Source organism: Rhipicephalus microplus, chromosome 9, assembly GCF_043290135.1.
Source record: "Rhipicephalus microplus isolate Deutch F79 chromosome 9, USDA_Rmic, whole genome shotgun sequence".
NCBI classification, from domain to species: domain Eukaryota; kingdom Metazoa; phylum Arthropoda; class Arachnida; order Ixodida; family Ixodidae; genus Rhipicephalus; species Rhipicephalus microplus.
In genome coordinates, this window is record NC_134708.1 from 125,505,401 (window position 1) to 125,527,935 (window position 22,535).

General features: G+C 44.1%; 1 protein-coding gene and 1 non-coding gene across 3 annotated transcripts in view; one reads left to right on the forward strand and one right to left on the reverse strand.

Annotated features, from left to right (window-relative positions):
• The window catches only part of LOC119163047 (uncharacterized), a 512,110-nt gene that overhangs the window by 378,111 nt on the left and 111,464 nt on the right, over window positions 1-22,535 (reverse strand). Inside the window, exon 2 of one of the 2 annotated variants that reach the window (XM_037414982.2) lies at window positions 13,434-13,585. In XM_037414982.2, the coding sequence (XP_037270879.2) occupies window positions 13,434-13,562 (129 nt within the window). In that variant the 5' untranslated portion in view covers window positions 13,563-13,585. Of the gene's footprint in view, window positions 1-13,433; window positions 13,586-22,535 lie in introns of those variants that run through there. The other variant, XM_075874279.1, reaches the window with a different exon arrangement.
• Window positions 22,170-22,242, forward strand: TRNAT-CGU (transfer RNA threonine (anticodon CGU)). Its single transcript has one exon. It is a non-coding gene; the product is annotated as a tRNA-Thr (tRNA).

Sequence of the window (22,535 nt, forward strand, 5' to 3'; positions counted from 1 at the left end):
CATCGGAAATGCAGCCGCCGCAGCCGGGATCCTGTTATTATTACGGCTTGAGATTTCGGTAGCACGTTTCCACTCCATCTCGTTGTTTTTAAAGCGGCCCTGCAACACTTTTTGAGTATGGTCAGAAACGCTGCCGATCGGTAGTAGAGGCTCTCGACAACACGCGAGCCAAATAATATAGCGCAGCACGTGGCCTGGAATTCACAATAAATTATCAAAGTCAGCTAGAAATAGCTTATGGTTCTTTCAAAAAATCCCGGAAATAAGCCCGATAAGCCCATCTATCAGCCATTGGCTGATTTGAACATGGCGCGCTTGGTTGTTGCAGAGGTCGCCGCGAGAGGCCGTCACTTGTCCATGCATGCGCACGCAATCACACTAAGAAAGCCGCGTATTCGAAGAAAAAAAAGAAGAAAGATCAAGGTCGCAAGGCGCGAGTGACGTTTTTTCTTTCCCCCTCCCATCTCTCCCTGCTCATATTCCAGCGCTTTCGTCGGGACGAGAGAAGAGAGATTGCGATTGCAGCGTGTGACAAAACTTTTGCAACTCCACTCGTACTAGACAGATTCTTAAAATGTTTGTAGCATTCAAATCGTGAGGTAATGCGCTTTTCTAGTGAATTAATTTCATGGTTACTCAAAAAACTGTTTCAGGGACCCTTTAGAGTGTGCCCTGCAATAGGTTTGAGCGCAAAAGAGCGAGATACGCAAATAGACGACGAATACATGAGCGCTCGTGTAGTATTTGTGTTTGGGGGCTTTCATTGGAGTTACGAGTGCCAAAAGGACAAAGAGCCAGAGAGTGGAAGTGGTACCGTAGTCCCGTATAGAACTTGCGTTCCCTGTTTCCGCAACTTCTAAAACTCCTGCTCGAAAGCAGTACCAGCAAAAAAGCCTTCCAACTCGCTCACGTTCATACTCACCCTTATGAGTGCTCTCTCACGTCCACTCACTCTCAATATCACTCACAATCATGGTCGCTGTCTCACGTTCATACTCACGACTACTCATGCTCGCAGGCACTCACATTATTACTCACGTCTACTCACACTCGTAGGCACTCACTCACGTTCAGACCCACATCCACTCACACTAATGAGTACTCACTCACGTTCGTACTCGACTGCTCACACTCGTAGGCACTCACTCACGTTATACTCACGTCAACGCACACTCGTAAGCACTCACCCACGTTCAAACTCACGTCCACACACACTCGCGAATACTCACTCACGTTCATGCTCACGACAACTCACACTCGTATGCACTCACTCAAGTTCATACTCGCTTATACTCACATTCACGCTCACGTCCACTCACACTCATGAGTACTTACTAACGTTCATATTCACGCCTACTCACACACGTAAGTGCTCACTCAGGTTCATACTCGCTTATACTTGCACTCGTAGGCACTCACTCACATTCACACTCACTTACACTCACATAAAAGAGTACTCACTCACGTTCATACTCCTGACTACTCACACTCGTATGAAATCACTCACGTTCATACTGGCTTAAACTCACACTCGTAGGCACTCACTCACATTCACACTCACGTCCACTCACACTCATGAGCCCTTACGTTCATAGTCATGTCTACCCACACACGTAAGTACTCACTTAGGTTCATACTCATGCCTACTGACACTTGTAGGCACTCAAGTTCATACTCCCGACTTCTCACACTGATGAGTACTCACTGACGTTTCTACTCACCTCCTCTCACAATCACCAGAACTCACTTATGTTCATACTCACTTCTACTCACATTTATCAGTACTCACTCATACTCACACTCACCACGTTCAGATGAACGTGAGTGACTGTGAGGGGGTGTACTCATGAGTGAGTGTACCGAGCTATGTCCGCCGGACAGCCAACAATTGCTCCGGAGTGACCATCGAGCTTACTAGTAGTATTAGTAGAAGGTCGAAGCTCAAGCGTCGAAGCTCAAGAAGATACTCGCACTGCCATTTCGATTATTCACGCTGACTTTTGTGCCCGACTCCTCAGCGTGACCACGCCTTACTGTGGCTCATCTCTCTGAGCAGCGACGAGCTTCATAGTTTGTCCCCTCGCACAGTGTACGGTTCGTGTTTGCATATACGGTATACGTCATCATATAGTCTTCGTCGTTCTCCGTGAGTGCACCCACGAAGTCATTTTGGGTTGGGACTTCTTGTCTTCTGCATCCGCTTCTAGGTGTTGTCGGCAGCGCCTCATACATCTCCAAGTCACTGATTCTTCTTTTCCTGAACACGATGGGCGCATTTGCCTCGTCATCATCTCAGATCATGTTCCGTGGCCATCTAAAGAATCTTAAGCGCTAGTTCTAGTAATATTGTGGATGATGACGTACTCGTGTTACCTTACGGTTGTACCGTACATCGTGACATTCCGATCATTCTAGACTTTATTCGCTGTTCTGGGAAGGGGGAAGGGTGTCTGCCCGCCTTACTGCCCTTACTGCTGCCTTGTGGATCAGCTATCACTTGCGCGGTCGACCATGATTCCGTTGCAATCGTTGCCCTTTCAAATCAACAAAGAACCTCGCTGCCCCTCAACCGATCTTTGGTGTCTACCGAAAGTACTGATCCAAGAGAAGCCCAGAGACAAGATTTGCTCGCCTTACTGAACGGGCACTGTTTCTTGTTTGACAACGATTCTCGCGTCCTTGGTATGACCACTGCCGCTACTGACTGCATTCAGACTGATGGCTCCCGTATGATTCAAAAGCGCTGATACCACATGTTTTTGGCCGAGACTAAGATCATTGAGAAAAAGTCCTTGATGTGCTCCGACAGAGCATCATACGTTTATATACGAGTCCCTGGTCCTCTCCCGTTGTTTAGTGCAGAAGAAAGATAACGCAGTACGTTTTCGCGTCGATTAAGGTAACAGGCAACATCCCTTTGTTACCTGAAAATAACGCGCATAAGTGTTTACCCTTTGCCACGGGTCGACGACGCACTGGATTTGTTGAATGACACAGAGTATTAGGGATGAAGCTCCTTAGGGTGTGGGTCTGTCCTTCCTCCGTTGTCTTACGTAGCCATTGGGGCACAAAGCCGCTCTAGAGGGGGTGTGTGCCACAGGGAGTGCGAGATGGGAGATAGCGGTACTTGGAGTGTTCACTAGATGGACGCAACGACGTACGCATGGACTGATGGACAGATAGACTAGCAGACGAACGGACGAATGGATGGACACGCGGAGCGGGCATGTGCCACAGAGAATGCAAGATGACGGTACTTGGAGTTTCACCAGTAGAATGCTTGGACGGATGGGCAAACAGACTGGAAGATGGAGGAACAGATGGACGGATGTGTGGACGTATGGACGGATCGAAGCACGAACGAACGGACAGACGGATGGACGAACTCACAGACGGACGCATGAACAGGTGGACGGACGCATGGATTGACGCACGGATGGTCACGTGGAGGAATGGAAGAAAGAACGAACGGACGCCCAGAAGCACAGACAGGCTGACGGACGCTTCACCCCACTCATCATCAATCACTCCGTGGATATGCTGTGATTTTTTCCTAGCCTTGATCTGCGATTGGACTACTGACAAATACCAAAGTCCAAATCTGACAAATAGAAGACGTCCTTTGCCGGGTCGAATGGGCTGTACGAACTTAATGTAATGCCCTTCGGGCTTTGTAATGCACCTGCTACATTCGAACAAATCACAAACAGCGTGCTGCGAGGTCTTAAGGGGAAGCCATGCTTATGCTATCTCGACACTACAGTAGCGATTTCCGCCACGTTCTCGCAACATCCACAGCGTCTCGAAGTCCTAGCCTGCGTTGCAAAAGCTGGTCTACAGCTGAATACGAAAAATGTACCTTCGCCAGCAAGATGATCAAAGTTCTGGGGAACTCAGTGAGCAAAGAAGAAATTAGGCAAGACCCTGGGAAGCTTGCCGCCGTCCTCGAGTTCTCTCGTCCACTGCGTCAGAAAGACCTGCGCAGTGTTCTCGCCTTAGCATCTCATTTCCGGCGCTTCATATGTGACTTCGCCATGCTTGCGTCTCCGCTACATCACCTGCTCACACGTAGCACACCCTTCTTATGGGTGAAGCCTGTGATCGAGTTTTCGTGGCGTTGCAGCAAGCCCTAACATCCGACTCAGTACTGTGCCACTTCGATCCAAGCGCACCAATCATTCTTCACACCAACGCCAGCAGCCATGAACTTGGTGCCGTTCTTCTGCAACGTGACTCAACGCCCGTGAACGAGTCGTCACCTACGCCAGTCGCACGCTTTCTGCTGCAGAGAACTACACAATAACAGAGCAGGAGTGTCTTGCCATTGTTGGGGCAGCACAAAAATTTCGCCCATACCTTCATGGCCACCACTTTGCAGTAGTCACTGACTACTGTAAACGCATTGTGCTGGCTTTCATCGCTAAAGAACCTAGCGGGTTACCTTGGTCGCTGGGTGCTTTGCTTGCATGAGTATGATTTTGATATCACCTACAGGCCTGAAAAAAAGCATCAAGACGCTGATGCTCCCTATAATTGCCCATTCCGAAGCCATGAGAAGTCACAATCTCCTCTTCTCTCCACAATTGCTTTACCCATATCAGCAGTCAGTTGTCTAAGTTCCGGCAGCCAAACGGTCCTTGTGTCAAATCAACACCTTCACCCTTATTGCAACTCTATTATAGCACGCTTGGAAGGCACTTTCGCTTCTGCGAATGCCCGACTTCGTCAACAACTTGACCAATTAAAGGTTCACAGTGGTGCCGTACATCGCTACGTTTATCACATCAACGTAAACAAATGAATGCCCGTTGTACCAAGATCACTGCAACGTAAGGTCCTTCAAACTTTCCCACCACTGGTCATCTCGGCTACTACAAAGCGTACGAGAATATAAGATAAAGTAATACTTTTTTGCTTGGTTCATACTTGAAAAATTGATTTGCTGCACAAGCTTGAAGGAAAACAAGGAAGACAGGAAATTTTTCGAGAATTACGAAGGCACTCCACAAGGCCTGACCTTCAGCCATGGCCAAGTATGTTGCCTCATGTGGCACTGTCGGAGCCACAAGCGACCTACCACAGCTCCATCTGGCCTACTGCAACGTTTTTTTGTCCGGCTTTTCCTCTCGGAGTCGTCGGTATGGGCTTGTGTGGCCCTATTCCCATAATATACAACGGGAATTGTTGGGTTGTGGCGGCTGTTGACCATCTCACCCACTACGTGAAAACGGCCTCACTAGAAGCGGGCACTGGCACAGAAGTCGCTGATTTTTTTTCTGCGCAACATATTTTTACGCCATGGGGTTCAACGAATTCTGCTCTGCGACCACGGCAAAGTCTTTCTTTCCTCTGTTGTTGCCGAGCTTATGCGCGCAACTTGTACTATTCAGAAGACAACTTATTCTTACCATCCATAGACAAATGGCTTGACAGAACGCTTTCTTCGCACGCACTCCAACACATGATTGACAGGTACATGAACCCGGACCACACAAACCGGGATGCGATTCGGCCGTCCCTGACGTTCGCCCATGATGCATCTGCGCAACAAACCACCGGCATTTCTCCTTTTTTTCTTGTAAGGGACCACTCACCGAGTTTCGCTCTGGACGTCTCGTTTTTTTCGGCTCCGGCAACCTCAGCCAGTCCTTTACGCAAACAATTTCTGCCTCGCCTCACGTTGCCGTTAGCTTGCCCGAATCAACACGAACAATTCCCAAGAAGCTCGGAAGTCACGCTACCACTCGACTAATCGTGCCATCGCCTTTTCTCCAGGAATAGTTCTTCTTTAGACTCTAGTGCGTGTTCGCGGCTTAAGTGGTGTATTCAGGAGCCGCTTTATTGGCCCCTAGACTGTCATAGAGCAAATATCCCCAGTCGATTATCGTGTGTTATTATTTATTCTTTATTCTTTATTTGGTGAGTGCCCAGCTTTGCTCAAAAAGGCGTTACAGCAGGGGGGTTACAGACTGGAATAAAACAATTACCCATGAGGCCTTCTTCGGATCACCGTAGCAGTTGGGCAGAAATGGTGCAGGTCTCACGGTTGAAGCCATATACTGAACGCCAATTTTTACGCTGTCGTGCGGCCAGGTGGTCACTTCTAGCACGAGGGTACAGAAAAACCTTGGACAGTGACACACACCTACGCTGGAGGATCGGCCGAAAACCGGCAAGTTTTCAGAAGATATTTTTAATTATTTAAATAATTGTCGTCTAGCTTAAGATGAAAGGAGTAGTAATTTAACTAAATGAGTAATTGAACCAAATTTTGTGTATTACCAATAGAGGAGTAAAAATATATTAACTCTGGGGTTCATAATTTAGAAATTAGTGTGAGCACAGCTGCTCACTATTCTTTGTCATCTGGACATATCATCATAATTTGTACTACTTTCTCATATATATATATATATATATATATATATATATATATATATATATATATATATATATATATATATATATATATATATATATATATATATATATATATATATCTCCATCCATAGACTCCCTTTTCTTATGTGCTTTCTGCAAGTTCATTCAATATAGAAAATACCCGGACCTGTCGTGCCTTCCCTTCAAGTTCTTCTTCAACCATGGGTCCTGGGACAGCACTGAAGAAAAGGATGATTTCGAAATACCCTGTGCACACTCCTACCACAGCAGTTGTGGGAGATTCACAAACAAAGTATATACATCAATACTTCGACCCCCTCTGCAATGGCGCACCAGCCTTCATTTCGCAGTGTGGTGCTACAATCGGTGATGTGCGTGACTTACTGGATCTAGTGCCCCGCTCAGCATCTTGTCTTATTCTTCATGTTGGGACGGTCGATGTGGCTTCGAGTTCGGGACACGAGGCGTTTGCAAAATACCGCGATCTACTTGAAAGCATTGCAAAAGACCGCCCAGAAATTCGGCGAATTTACGCCACGCTGATACTGCCTAGAAGTGGAAACCCTCGACAAAGGAACTGTAACCTGACATTCGTCCGACGCTGCAACAGAGAAGCATCAGTGTTCAACAACATGCTTCGGAATTTTTGCCGCTATTCCCGGCTAGTTTGCTATCTCGATCATGAAATCGAATGGTTACCACCCACACGCGTCCTCGCAGCAGACGGCCTTCATATGAGCTTCGAGGGTGTGTCGTTGCTTGCAAGCCACATCCGCCACCTGTGCTTCAGGAGACCGGTGGATGCGACATCAGCTGCCTGGTGCCATTTCTCAACGAATGACGACTCTCCGCATCGAGTGGATCGAGCTGGGCGACCTTCAGCACCCAGTCATCCTACAGCACAGCCGAACTCAAGAAACAACACCGCGCCGACAGCAACCTTCACCCTGACGAGCAAGCCTTCCGTAGCAGAGAGCGTCACCTCGAAAGCATCGCGCGTCCACATGAACAAGTCGCAATCTACACAGCCTACGTCTTGCCCACCACCGCCTGCGGTCGTTGCATCACTTTCGCCGTCTCAACCACGCTACGGACTCCGGAACAGGGGCACAGCCACGAGAGGAACGAACTGACTAACACAACGCCAGCTGGATGAGAGTACTTTATCTGTTGGCTCAATGAACTTTTTAAGGACCAGGAAGGTTATAGAAAAACGGACTCGTTGTGAATCGTACATTCCTATGCTTAGAATGTATGTCGCGGCAACAAGTGCTCCTAAAGGTTTACAACTAAAACTGCAGCCGGCCACATCAGAGATGTCAAAGAAAAACCTGTCAAGGTGGCACAACACCTTAAATCGGGCGTCTGTTGAACTAACCAGCATACTTATTAGCCATTATGAATCATCAGAAAAAGGTCTGCGGAATCAGGAAAAACAGCTTGTGCAATTCTCTCAGTTTACGACTGAAGAATTAAAAACTCTGGAATTATATCGGTCACAGAAGTTAGCCGAGCTGGATGCTAAAAAGTCAAAGAAGGCCGCGCGTGACAACTTAGAAAAAAAGAAATGCTCCCGACGAGGAAACATTCTAACTACAGCTGAAATGCGCCAGCCCGAGCTGGAAAGTAAATCTTCTGGACAGGATAACATTGTAAATTTGTCATGTTACGATCTATCAATTGAGGAACGTAGTGTGTTATCTCGAGGACTTAATTTTTGCCCTGCAACAGGAGGCTACAGTGAATTTCAGTTGGTGAAGGATCTTCACAATTTCGAACGTAACATGCGCCTCCGTGAGTACTTTTATGATCGGTCCTCGGCTCACAATACCGATAGCTCATCATTGCCATCTTACAAGCATTGGACACCCCCCTCCCAAAGAGACAAATGTCTGGACCTTTATATCAGAGCTGTACAACGCGATGTCATGCAGGCATATAAAGAACGTACACCATTGCACCGCAACCTTACTGACAGAGAGCAACAAGCAATTGAATCCCTCGCTAGTCGTAATGACATAATTATAAAACCTGCAGATAAAGGAGGCGCCATTGTTGTAATGGACAGAAGCAAATACATCAGCGAAGGCCATAGGCAGCTCAGTGATGCATCATATTACAAGCGGCAAGATCGTGACCCAACAAACGAGTTCAAAGATATTGTTCGTGATACTTTGACTGCGTTCTTTAACGATAAAGAAATGAGCTATGGCACTCTGAAATTCCTAATACCGTTGAGCCCAGTAGCTGGCAGGTTTTACCATCTTCCCAAAATTCATAAGAGAGATAATCCCGGTAGACCGATAATTTCTGGAATCGGAACAGTGACTGAGAACCTTTCCCGTTATGTAGATAGCCTCATCAACACCATTCCGTTCAGCTTTTTTTCTTACATTAAAAATACCAATCACTTTCTATCAGATATTGTTGACCTACAGGTTCCTCAAAATTCGTTTCTCGTTACCTTAGATGTCACGTCACTATATACTAATATCCCTCACTCAGATGGCATCGAGGCAGTTATCTGCGCGTACAACGATTGCCACGCCAACAAACCAGTTTCCGCATCTACGTTAGCTACGTTGCTTAAGCTCATTCTTGAACTTAACAATTTCGAATTCGATGGGACACATTATGTTCAAGTTAGCGGTACATCTATGGGCACAAGAATCGGACCAAACTACGCAAACGTATTTAAGGGGCTCCTTGAAAACAAATTTCTTGCAAATTGTGAATATAAGCCATTTTACTATAAGCGGTTCATCGACGACATTTTCCTAATCTGGCACCATAGTGAATCGCAACTTCTTTCTTTCATAGCAGATCTTAACAACGCTCATCCGGCGATTTCTTTTTCGCACTCATATTCACTTGTGAACATAAGCTTCCTCGATGTCATGGTCACTATACGTAACAGGAAGCTGATAACTAATCTTTACAGGAAACCCACGGATAGGCAGCAATACCTTCACTTTAGTAGTAGTCACGTGAAACACAACAAAACTAGTATTCCCTACAGCCAACCAGTCCGTTTTAAAAGAATATGCTCTGATAGCAGCGAATTTTTCCGCCACTGCGAACAACTTCGGAGCGCGCTCGAAAAACAGAGCTATCCGGCCAGCATAATCACAGACCCCATCAAACGTGCAGAAGAGCTTGACCGTTCAGACCTGCTGAGTACTAACAAAAGACCCAAAGATTGTTCACGGACTAATCTAATTTTGACACATGCGGCCTCAGCTCCAAATGTGAACCATATCTTAAAGAAACATTTCAACATTTTAATACAGAGCGAGCGGCTCAAAGGAATCTTTACAGAACAACCACGCGTGGTCTACCGGCGGTCGCGGAACCTTCGTGATTTACTAACCTCATCTAAAACCACGTGTTCAAATCATGAAGGCTGTCATCCCTGCAACAAACCACGTTGCAAAGTGTGCGCGCACACGACGACATCTAAAACAGTTTTAAGTACATCGTCCAGTTTTTCTTTAAAGATAAATGGGAACTACACGTGTGATAGTATCAGAGTCATCTATCTTATCGAGTGTTCAACATGCGGAGCTCAGTACATAGGTCAAACAGAGACAAGTTTCAGAATTCGTTTTAATAATCACCGTGCACATGCCGTAAGCCTCCCTAATCTACCGCTGTCGAAGCACGTCAGTATGCCTGGCCATAGTTTCGACAAAATTAGGGCCACTATTATTCAGTCCGGTTTCAAGACAAATCACAATAGGGAAGTGGGGGAATCCTTCTTGATCCATAAATTTAACACCATTCGTTCAGGTATCAATGAAAACGTAGGAAAGCTCACCTGCCTCGCACTATAACAACACGACTTCTTAGATTAGTGAAATATTTTAGTGTATATCAAAATGTATATTAGTCAGCTGTGGTTTCTTTACTTCAGAGCTCTTTTACATGTCCTGCCAACCATACTGTGCCCCGCGTGTCGATGCGCAAGGAAATTTGAAACTTGTATATTCATGCACCCGTCACATGTCAGTCATGTCAACACAAGGTTCTGACAGATTACCATTTTTTTACTTTGATTGTCGTAGCTGCTATACCGAGAGTTCATCACGTGAGCCTTTAAAAGCGGCTGCATTGTATCATACCTACTTACTCTGACGAAGGCCGTGCCACGGCCGAAACGTTAGTAAATACGATTCCCTTTTCTTCTGTGCTTTCTGCAAGTTCATTCAATATAGAAAATACCCGGACCTGTCGTGCCTTCCCTTCTAGTTCTATATCTATCTATCTATCTATCTATCTATCTATCTATCTATATATATGTATATATATATATATATATATATATATATATATATATATATATATATATATATATATATATATATATATATATATATATATATATATATATACCAATGCTTCGCACCCGATATTTACCCACCCAACCAACGAAAGAAGAATTTCACTACGCCGTTTCATCCTTCTGGGACTGACAGGTGGCGCCATACGTCTGGATAAATTATTTGATTTGAACATATTTTATTTCTGAAAGGATACAGAAAAACGAAGTAAAGCTAAAGGCCAGTCGGCATGACGTGGCTTCGCTACGCGAAATATAAAAACGTTCAGCAAACAGTGCTACATTGAAAAAAAAACACGAGGCTTAAATAAAAAAAACATTGAAAGAGTTCTGGGTTACGGAGGCACACTTTGCTAATGTTGTAAAAGATGTACATGCGCCCAATCCTGGAATCCGGATGCATACTATTATCTGGTGGTCCTGCTTATAAAACATAACCTCTGGTTGTCTCGGAGCGAGAAGCAGAGTGAATATGTCTGGGACTCCCCAGGTTTGTTGCTATCAATATACTGTATCAGGAAGCGCGCGCCTGCCTACACAACTTTGTCGATTTCACATTTTGAGAGTACAAGAATTTTGAATATTTTATTGCTTACCGGCAATAAGATGTCAGTATGCTTTTATCACCGACTAAGACGCATTTTTCTTGCTCATAGGCCACGGTTTTACACACCCCAGATAATGTTTGTACAAAAGAAACTACAACGTGTAAATGTGAGCATTAGAAGAACAATTGTGACTAATGACTTGAATTTTAATCTTATTATTGAATATGAAAATATTTTCTCCATAAAATTCAAGTTCCAGTTCTTTTAATCTTTAAATAAAATATTAGTAGATTACCTGTTGCATGCAGAAACAAATAATATAATAGCCACAAAAGCTTCAGTGAGTAATCAAAAGGCAGGTGTAGGCATTGTCTATGATTTACTTGACTAGTCCTTCTCTGTGCGACTGCGTAATTTTACTCCAGTTTTTGAAGCTGAGCTCGTGGTGGCTATTTTAGCTCTTCAAAAACTTCCGTCGAATCAAAACAGCGCAGTCATGATGACAGTTTGTGCAGATCTGACAGCTTCTGAGAACTCTCGAACTCTAAGGACATTTCGAACAGTAGAACCGCCACAGTTGAGACGCCTTAGGCTACTGTGGGTTCCAGGACATTGCGCATTAAGAATAAATGAACTGGCCGATTCCTTAGCACGAGCCGCATTTGATGGCCCATTATTATCCGTTCTGGCAGAAGTACAGCGCAACAATATATAGAACATCAGCAATCTGCACTGATGTGATAGAAACAACCACTATATGCACAATATATAACCACACCAAGTTTCCAGGGCGACCCCAGTGGAACCTGTCCAGACAGCTCGAAGTTTTGATTACTAGGTTTTGATGCTGTATGCTTCCTCTAAATCTATACTTACTCAGAGCTGGTCTGGTGATATCACCCCTCTATGCATTCTGCACAGAAATAGAATAAATTGAGAATTATATTTTTTCTTGTCGCCGATACTTTATACTTAGAAAAAGACTTCTAGAGAAAAGAAAAAGACTTGGTGTCTCAGTTTCGTGACATTGGCACCGGTATGCTTTTAATGCCGTTTGCGATTTTATTCTGGCATCCAAACGTATCTCACTATAATCCCCAATTTAATAATTAATATTGATTATCAAAAAAGTGTTTTAACAATGATTCTGAATGGTTAGGTGAAGTAAACGCAGCTGTGTGGTCATTTGAACAGCTAAAGTATCAAAATATCTCAAATTGCCGTTTCGATTACCCCCCTTTTCTTCTCTTTTTCTGTGGTTTTCCTTACATTAGTTACATTTTAATATAATCTCATTCTTACAGATAGTTGTAATGCTCACAGAAAAAGCACTCTACGCTCTTTTGGCACATCCTCCTGAGTGGGTATGAGCCATAATTTCAAGTAGTCAAACAAACAAACACTTAGCTCAGTCAGGCCTCAGTGAGTGCTCGTGTACACACTATGACCCAGCCAGTGCTCTTCCTCTTCCCTGCACTTCCTCAGTTGTGCTATTTCTTGGCTTCCAGGAAGGAAGGTAACAAACCAAATGCGCGTCTGATTATCATGCCCAACTTTAACTTAATCATATCCCCTTGAGTGCAAATTATGCTGCACTGTCTGCAAATGCGCCTAATCGCACGGCATGATTGCAAGGCATGCAGTATTACATTCCACGAAAGAAAGTACACAAGTGTGTTGTTTTGTGTCAGATTAAGTAGTTAATTTTACTTATTATGCCGGTAAATAACTGATTATTTTGTAATAAGCCAGCTGCAATTCTTACACAAAGAGAATCAAATATTTGTCCACTTTGTACCTTGCGGCAGTCGATTTGAAGTGAAAAAAAAAGAACTAACGTTGGTTCTCGTACGCGGCCTGTCAAATGATTGTCAAGCATGGTAGCGTCTGCCGCAAAGTGATCCTGTGCAGTGATGCGCAACATAATGAAGATCAATGACTGCTAGTTGTTCGCTCGGAAAGCCTTGCACGAATGTCCACACTGAGTTCAAAGCCATTCGAAGAAATACGTGGTGCGTGATGCACCTCTATGGTTGATGTGTACAACATTGTAAAGGGATTATCATCACGGCACATTCATTGCTTTCTTCGTACGGAAAACGTCGTGTGTATTCACTGCCCCAACAGCGCCTTACACAACTCACCGATGGCGGCGTGAAGTAGCTGTAGCCGATGTCATCACCCGATGCCAACTCCTGGTAGACGCCGAAGAAGTCCGGAGACATGGCGGGGCTCACCGTGCTTGCCGTGGTTGTCGTCCACGTTGCTGCCATTTCGCTGCTGCGGCGGCCAGCACCTGCACAGTAGGTGAGCACGTGCTTCAGTCACACACTCTGAAGCCTCGCGCGTACTATCAGTCAAACAGCCGGAGTTACGTGTGCACATATTTATAATACAATGCATATCAGTGCCTCCTTCACCACTGACTTAATGAGGAGTACGATGACGTCTCGAACGATGGCCATAGCATTCGACAGCTCTCTAAATTCTTAGTGAAAGTACAGATTATACATCGCCTACGTCTAACCTACATACTCGGGAAGAAACCAATTAATTTCAATAATGCGTACAGTCGACAGCAACATAAAGGAAAACATTGAGTTCATGTTCAAAAATTCGTACTTGCTAAAAGCATTTGCAGAAGAAAAATTCTTCATAGCACAGAATGTTCAAACGAAAATGCGCCTGTTGCGAACCAATGCACCTGATTTTTACGTGCACATAACGAGTGATCACCACTTAAGTACGAACTTGGCGTTGTGTCTTATAATTTGTCATGAGTTTACATTTTCTGGGACACTCTAAGAATAGCGCGCCCGCCATGTAATGCCTTTCGTTTCGCAGATAAAGTCTCATGCAACCTAATAATTAATAGTTGAGGTTTAATAATAGTTGAGGTTTAACGTCCCAAAGCCACCATATAATTATGAGATACGCCGTAGTGAGGGGCTCCGGAAATTTCGACCACCTGGGGTTATTTAGCGTGTACCCAAATCTAAGCACATGGGCTCCACACATTCTCGCCTCCATCGGAAATGCGGCAGCCGCGGCCGGGATTCGATTCCGCGACATGCGTGTCAGTAGCCGAGTGCCTTAGCCACTAGACCACCGTGGCGGGTTGCATGGATTGTACCAATTGAATGTGATGCCCTTTGGGCTTTGCAACGCCCCCACCATCTTTGAACGATTCATGGACTCCGTCCTTCATGGTCTTAAATAGGAGGCATGCTTATGCTTCTTGGACGACGTCATCATTTTTAAGCGTATCTTCGAAGAGAATAACTTCTGTTGAGCCTTGTTTTAGACTCTGTAGGAAAGGCTGGCTTCATTTTGAACCCTAAGGAAAGCCGTTTTGGTGAACGACAAGCATTAGTTCTCTCTCACCTAGCTGACAAAAATGGCGTCAGACCAAAATCGAAGCAGTCAGCACATTGACACCACCGCAGACAATAAAGGAACTTCGCAGCTTCTTGGCATTATGTTCCTACTTTCATCGCTGTACGTACAGATTTGCGGTCGTTGTACACCCATTGACGAGCTTGTTGCGAAAAGACTGCCCATTCGAGTGGACACCTGAATGTGATGCCGCATTTTCTGAACCGAAGGTTCTACTGACTTCAGAACCCATTCTTCATTTCGATGTGTCTGCTCCTACTAAAGTGCTGAGGGATGCAAGTGGAATCGACATCGGAGGTGTGCTTGTTCAGCGCCTTAATAATGCAGAGCATGTCGTTGCTTATACAAGTCGATCTCTAAACAAGGCTGAAATAAAGTGTACGGTGACAGAGCAAGTATTCGCCATTCAGTAGTTTTGTTGTTACCGCTACGGCCATCTGTTTACAATTGTGACAGACCATCATTCATTATGTTGGCTTGTTACTCTCCGAGACGCTTCTGACCGCCTTGCACGATGGCTTTTACGCCTCCAAGAATTTGACTTCAGCATTTCGGACAGAAGTGGAAGACGTCATCCGGACGCTGATTGCCTTTCTCGCCTATGTAAGACCACTGCAAAAGACAGCGCAGATACCTTCAACATCTGTTTTTCTTCGATCTCACACACGTTTCCCGATGCCAAGATCGCCAAACAGAAACAATCAAACGAGTTATCTTTAGACCCCTTTGTTTGCTGACGCCCGCAGTCTCTAAGGCAGCGGTCGCTTTCGGCTTCGTGATAGACTGTTGTGCAAGACTAATTACTCAGCAAACGGCGCATGTTATTTACTGCTGGTACCTGAAAGTCTTCAATGCGACGTTCTCCGTACTATGCACGATGATCCAACGTCAGGCATCTTGGGTTCATTCGCACTTTGCATCGAGCAGAGCAGAGATTTTACTGGCCTCGAAAGCGAGATTTTGTGAAGTAATACGTCTTGAGCTGCGAGAAGTGCCAGCATCACAAATAACCAACCAGTTCCCCGCACGGCCTTTTTTACCCCACAAAGCTACCTACTACGCCTTTCGAGCAGGTTGGAATCGACCTATTGGGCCCATTTGCGCGATCTTCCAACAACAGCCACTGGATATTACTGTACGTCGACCACCTTACAACATCCGCCGAAACCACCGCGATACCATCTTCCATAGATGACAGCGTCCCTGCCGTTTTGTTACACACTGTAGTCCTTCTCAATGGTCTACGTCAAGTGATAATCAGTGACCGTGGTCACCAATGCATCGCGGACGCTATAGGAGAATTGCTTCGCCTCAGCATTTCGACGTTCAGACAGTCGAAACCATATCATCCCCAGATGGATGGTCTTGTAGAACGTACAAATCGAACTCTTACTAACATGCTCGCTATCTATGTCTCATCCAATCACGATAGCTTGGATGAGATCTACCGTTTATTACCTATGCACACAATAGAGCGAATCACGATACCATGGAGTTCACGCCTTTCTACCTGTTCTACGCTTGATCAACGCGCAGGTCCCTTCATATGAGCCTTCTATTTATGCTCAATGCCGATGAGTCCGTAGCCGAAACACTGTGCCGGGCTGAAGAATCCCGTCATATTGCTCCCCTGCGCACACTGGCATCACAAGATTGCTCCAAGCAGGAGTACAATCAATGCCATGGTGCCATTTAATTCCATGAAAGTGAATTCATTAAAGTAAGGACCCCCCCCCCCTGCCCTACGGGAACGTGGTTTATGCCAGAAGTTTTTCCTACAGTATACATGCCCCTCATAATTGTAGATCACTTGAGTGAATTGACGTACGTCGTGACATGCTTGTCGACACCTCGTCGTCGATAACATCGAACGAAGTTAATGCACGTGGCTAACCTCAAGAAGTTTGATCCCTCCAATGACTTGGACTCGGCCAGCGGGCTTCGTCTGTGAACAGGGGATTGCTACGGCATGAGCCGGGCTGTGGTGTGTGCCGGGGAGGTGGAAGAGAAAGACAAGGTTGTCTGGTGCGGCCTGAGGGCTCCATCTTTACTGCGATTGCCCAATCTCATCCTCACCATGTAAGTAAACCCAGTCATCGTGTAAAACATAGTTGGCGCAAACTTTTAAAGAAGACAAAAGAAGAGACACGAAAAAGCCCTTTTATATGTCTCTTCTTTGGTATTCTTTAAAATTTGCGCCAACGATTCTTCACAGAGCTATGCACAAACTAACGCGACAGTGTGAGTGTGGCAGCTTGGGCTAGTTGGTATGGTATGACGATAGGTATAGCGCGAGAGCAACACGACGACACGGAGACAAGAAGGACACAGCACACGTTACTGAAGCCCAGTCACCCTAACAACATTATATATATATATATATATATATATATATATATATATATATATATATATATATATATATATATATATATATATATATATATATATATATATATATATATATATGAAAGTAGATGCGCTTTCACATAACAACCGACATTTTGACGGGAACCCCGTCTTTTTCAAGGCATAATAATATTTACGCATGTTCCGGGTCTTCTTATAGCCTATCGAGACAGGAGAGAAGGGGTCAAAAGAAAAGTAAAAACAAACAAAAAGAAAAAAAGAAAGAGCGAAACGGAAGGAGAAACGTTAAAAAATTATAGAAAATCTAGGAGAAGAAGCAAGACCGACACGGCGTAATTAGAAAGGGGCAGCCTCTCAACAAAGTAGGGCAGAGGTAGATGAGCAATGCCATCATTGTCAACAATACCTCCCCCGCACCCACTCTTCCCCAAGTGGGCAGTGTGCCGCCGTTCTTGTATTTCACCTTTCCGTGTAATCCACTGGCGGCTCGTTCCTCTTTGAAGTTTAAGACAAGTTAATGGGGAGAGCTTAAGCGCTTCGACTGCGTGCTGATTGCGTCGGGAGGAATAAAAAAGCCGGTGATTGAGGTGCCGCCATCAATATTCATTATATGCAGTAGCTCCTTGCCAGTGATGGAACAGAATGTGCGTTAAATATTAAAGAAGAAAAAAAAAGAAAAGAAGGGGGGGGGGACTGTACGACATTCGAGACAGTCACCACACAGTTGCGGCTCACTGGGAAGACATGCGCGCATGTATGAAAAAGTTAATGAAACCACCTAGCTGTCAGCTCCTTGTCAGTGAAGGAACAGAATGTGCGTTAAAACATAAAAAAGAAAAGAAAAGAGGGGGGGGGGGACTGTACGACGTCCGGGACCACTTATCTGTGCGTTGCGGCTGTGCTTGATGAGGCAAACCATTTCTACGTTGTCAGATGCATAGGCTAAAAGCTTTGTTAGCGGGTAATAGTATTGTCGTGATGAGACCGGACTGATTAGAGAGAAGCGTTTGCGTCTTTTAGCGGTCGTAACGCTGACAGAGTGCCTGGCTTTTCATTTATTCCGTATTTTATCGTGTTAAATTTGTAGATAAAATAACGTTCCCGTTGTTCCCATTCTCTGATTGTTCGAAAGTTGTTTTCTAATAGTGTAACCCTGATGTGATCAAAGCTGTGGTCTTTTAATGTGCTGTGTTTTGAAAGTGGAAGGCCTGGCAGGGATCGTATGTGTGCCCGATGGTTGTTGAATCTAATTCTAAATGGAGTGTCTGTCTGGCCCACGTATTGCCTGCTACAAACCCAACATTCCAGAAGGTATATGAAGTTGTCTGAGTCACAGTCTAGTGCACCTTTTATCCTGTGCTTAAAATCCGAGTGGGTGCTTTTCACCACTGTCGTTGTATGCATGTGTTTGCATACCCTGCATCTGCTTTTTCCGCAAGGGTGACACGCAATTTGAGATTTCACGCCTATCTTTGAATTTATTAAATGATCCTTTATATTTTTCAGCCGTCTGTATACCACACAAGGAGGAGAAGTGAAAATTTTGGATAGTCGCACGCTCTGTTCCAATATGTTAAATTGTTTTCTTAGGACCTTGTTTATGTTCGGTGGGTTTCTCATGAAAGTTGATAGCAAGTTTTTGTTGCGGTGTTGGTCGCCGTTTTTCTGGTGGTTGAGAAGAATCTAGCGGTCCAGATTGTGAGCTTTTTTGATAGGCGTCATCGATGATAGCTGCCAGGTATTCTTGATTAAGGAGTACTTCGCGCATATGTGTGCTGTTTTTGTGGAAGTCCTCGGTGCGGGAGCAGATTCGTCGGAATCTGTGTGCTTGGGAATAGGGAATGCTGGTCTTGCAATGTCACAGGTGGCAGCTTTTGAAGTGCAGGTATTGTTGCCTGTCTGTAGGTTTTCTGTATAGACTAGTTACCAACGCACCATCGTCAACTCGAATGAGTACATCAAGAAAGTTTATTTCAGTGTTAGAGTAGGAGTGTGTAAAATCAATACTGGGGTGTATATGGTTGAATGCCTGTATGAATATGAGGAGCTCGTTTTCCAAATGTGTCCAAATTATGAATATATCATCTAGGAACCGTTTATAGAGTAATGGTTTGATATTACAAGATGAAAGAAAATTGGACTCTATGTGGTGCATGAATATGTTAGCGTAGTTTGGGGCCATTCTTGTACCCATTGCCGTACCGCTGATTTGAAGATAGTACTGGTTGTTAAATTCAAAGCTGTTCAAATCGAGTACAAGTCTTGTGAAGATTTCAATTACTTTTTTGCTTGGATAAGCGACAGGGTTGTGTGTGCCATACGATTCAACAAGCGCCCTTACACCATCGTCATGTGGGATATTTGTGTAGAGTGAGCTAACATCCAATGTTACGAGAAATGCACCATCTGGAATTTTTACGTCTGCTATTTCCCGAAGGAAATGGTTTGTGTCACGCAAGAAGGACTCGTGTGTGGGTGGTATGCCTTTGATTATAGAATCAGTATAACTGGAAATAGGTTCCGTTAACGTTCCCGTGCCTGATATAATGGGTCTGCCAGGGTTATTCTCTTTATGAATCTTCGGCAGCATGTAAAAACTACCAGGCGCCGAATGTACCGTAATAAGTGCCTTTTTAAGCTTTGAATCAATGGCGCCTTCACGTGTGAGATCCTCTAGGGTTGTTACAATGACCTTTTTGTTCTCAGTGGTAGGGTCGAAGTCGAGGTGTTTGTAGAATCGTTTGTTATTTAGTTGTCGCTTGCCTTCCTCAATGTGGTTCGATCTATTCAGAACAACAATCGCGCCTCCTTTGTCTGCTGGTTTGATGACGAGATCTTCGCAGTTGCTCAACGTGAGTAGTGCCTCTTTTTCTCTTTTGATACGTTATTTATGCTTGGTTTGTGCACATTGTACGCATGTATAACATCTTTCTGAATCGCGTGTATATTGAGATCCAGATGTCGATCTCTGTTGGCGTTTAGGGTTCATTGCCGTCCGATTACCCCACAAAAGAGTGAGTTATCTTTTTGGGGTTCATCGAAAAAATATTCCTCCAATCGTAAATTTCGTGCGAAGTCGTCTAGGTCTTTTAGGAGCGTGAATTCATCGTACCTTCCGTTGCCAGGGCAGAATGTAAATCCGCGTGATAGTATACTCAATTCTTCTTTGCTAAGTTCTTTATATATATATATATATATATATATATATATATATATATATATATATATATATATATATGTATGTATGTATGTAATAAGGGAAAGAAGTGCATACCTAATGGCTCGTTTTTCCGTGTTTTAACACAATAATAATGAGATATAACAGACAGTAATGCCAAGGAATGTACAGGGGAAGTTATTAGAACCAATGGAATGTAAATAAGAAGAAAGAAAAGTGGATAAAAAAATAACCAGCCGTGAGCAGGAATCAAACCTACCACCTTCGAATAACGCGTTCGATGCTCTAACCACTGAGCTACCACAGCGGCCCTCCCTCCATCCACCCTTTTGGGCCCATATGTGAATTTAGAAGTAGGAGTGACAGTCAGCGCCATCTATAAGCCAAACGACGAGTGTGAAAACACTCTTATGCGCATGTTTGGCGTCACGTAGCACGTGATCTTATTATGAGCGGGCAGCTGATTAATTGTCCCTCTTATACAACCTAAACACACCAAGTCTGCCATTACAAGACCCTCGTTCAATGAAATAAGGGAAAGAAGTGTATACCTAAGGGCTCGTTTTTCCGTGTTTTAACACAATATTAATGATATCTAACAGACAGTAATGCCAAGGAATGTACAGGGGAAGTTATTAGAACCAATAGAATGTAAACAAGAAGAAAGAAAAGTGGATGAAAAAATAACCAGCCGTGAGCACGAATCGAACCTACAACCTTCGAATAACGCGTTCGATGCTGTAACCACTGAGCTACCACAGTGGTCCTCCCTCCATCTACCCTTTTGGGCCCATATGTGAATTTAGAAGTAGGAGTGACAGTCAGCGCCATCTGTAAGCCAAACGACGAGTGTGAAAACACTCTTATGCACATGTTTGGCGTCACGTAGCACGTGAACTTATTATGAGCGGGCAACTGATTAATTGTCCCTCTTATACAACCTAAACACACCAAGTCTGCCATTTACATTCCATTGATTCTAATAACTTCCCCTGTACATTCCTTGGCATTACTGTCTGTTAGATCTCATTATCATTGTGTTAAAACACGGAAAAACGAGCCCTTAGGTATACACTTCTTTCCCTTATTTCATTGAACGAGGGTCTCGTAATGGCAGACTTGGTGTGTTTAGGTTGTATAAGAGGGACAATTAATCAGCTGCCCGCTCATAATAAGTTCACGTGCTACGTGACGCCAAACATGTGCATAAGAGTGTTTTCACACTCGTCGTTTGGCTTATAGATGGCGCTGAGTGTCACTCCTACTTCTAAATTCACATATGGGCCCAAAAGGGTGGATGGAGGGAGGACCGCTGTGGTAGCTCAGTGGTTAGAGCATCGAACGCGTTATTCGAAGGTCGTAGGTTTGATTCCTGCTCACGGCTGGTTATTTTTTCATCCACTTTTCTTTCTTCTTATTTACATTCTATTGGTTCTAATAACTTCCCCTGTACATTCCTTGGCATTACTGTCTGTTAGATCTCTCATATATATATATATATATATATATATATATATATATATATATTCTTATTATATATATATTCTTATTATATATATTATATTATTATATTATATATTCTTCTTATTTACATTCCATTATTGTAATAACTTCCCCTGTACATTCCTTGGCATTACTGTCTGTTATATCTCATTATTATTGTGTTAAAAACACGGAAAAACGAGCCCTTAGGTATACACTTCTTTCCCTTATTTCATGGAACGAGGGTCTCGTACTGGCAGACTTGGTGTGTTTAGCTTGTATAAGAGGGACAATTAATCAGCTGCCCGCTCATAATAAGTTCACGTGCTACGTGACGCCAAACATGCGCATAAGAGTGTTTTCACACTCGTTGTTTGGCTTATAGATGGCGCTGACTGTCGCTCCTACTTCTAAATTCACAGATAAACCCAAAAAAGTGGATGGAGGGAGTGCCGCTGTAATAGCTCAGTGGTTAGAGCATCGAACGCGTAATTCGAAGGTCGTAGGTTCGATTCCTGCTTACAGTTGGTAATTTTTTCATCCACTTTTCTTTCTTCTTATTTACATTCCATTATTGTAATAACTTCCCCTGTACATTCCTTGGCATTACTGTCTGTTATATCTCATTATTATTGTGTTAAAAACACGGAAAAACGAGCCCTTAGGTATACACTTCTTTCCCTTATTTCATGGAACGAGGGTCTCGTACTGGCAGACTTGGTGTGTTTAGCTTGTATAAGAGGGACAATTAATCAGCTGCCCGCTCATAATAAGTTCACGTGCTACGTGACGCCAAACATGCGCATAAGAGTGTTTTCAC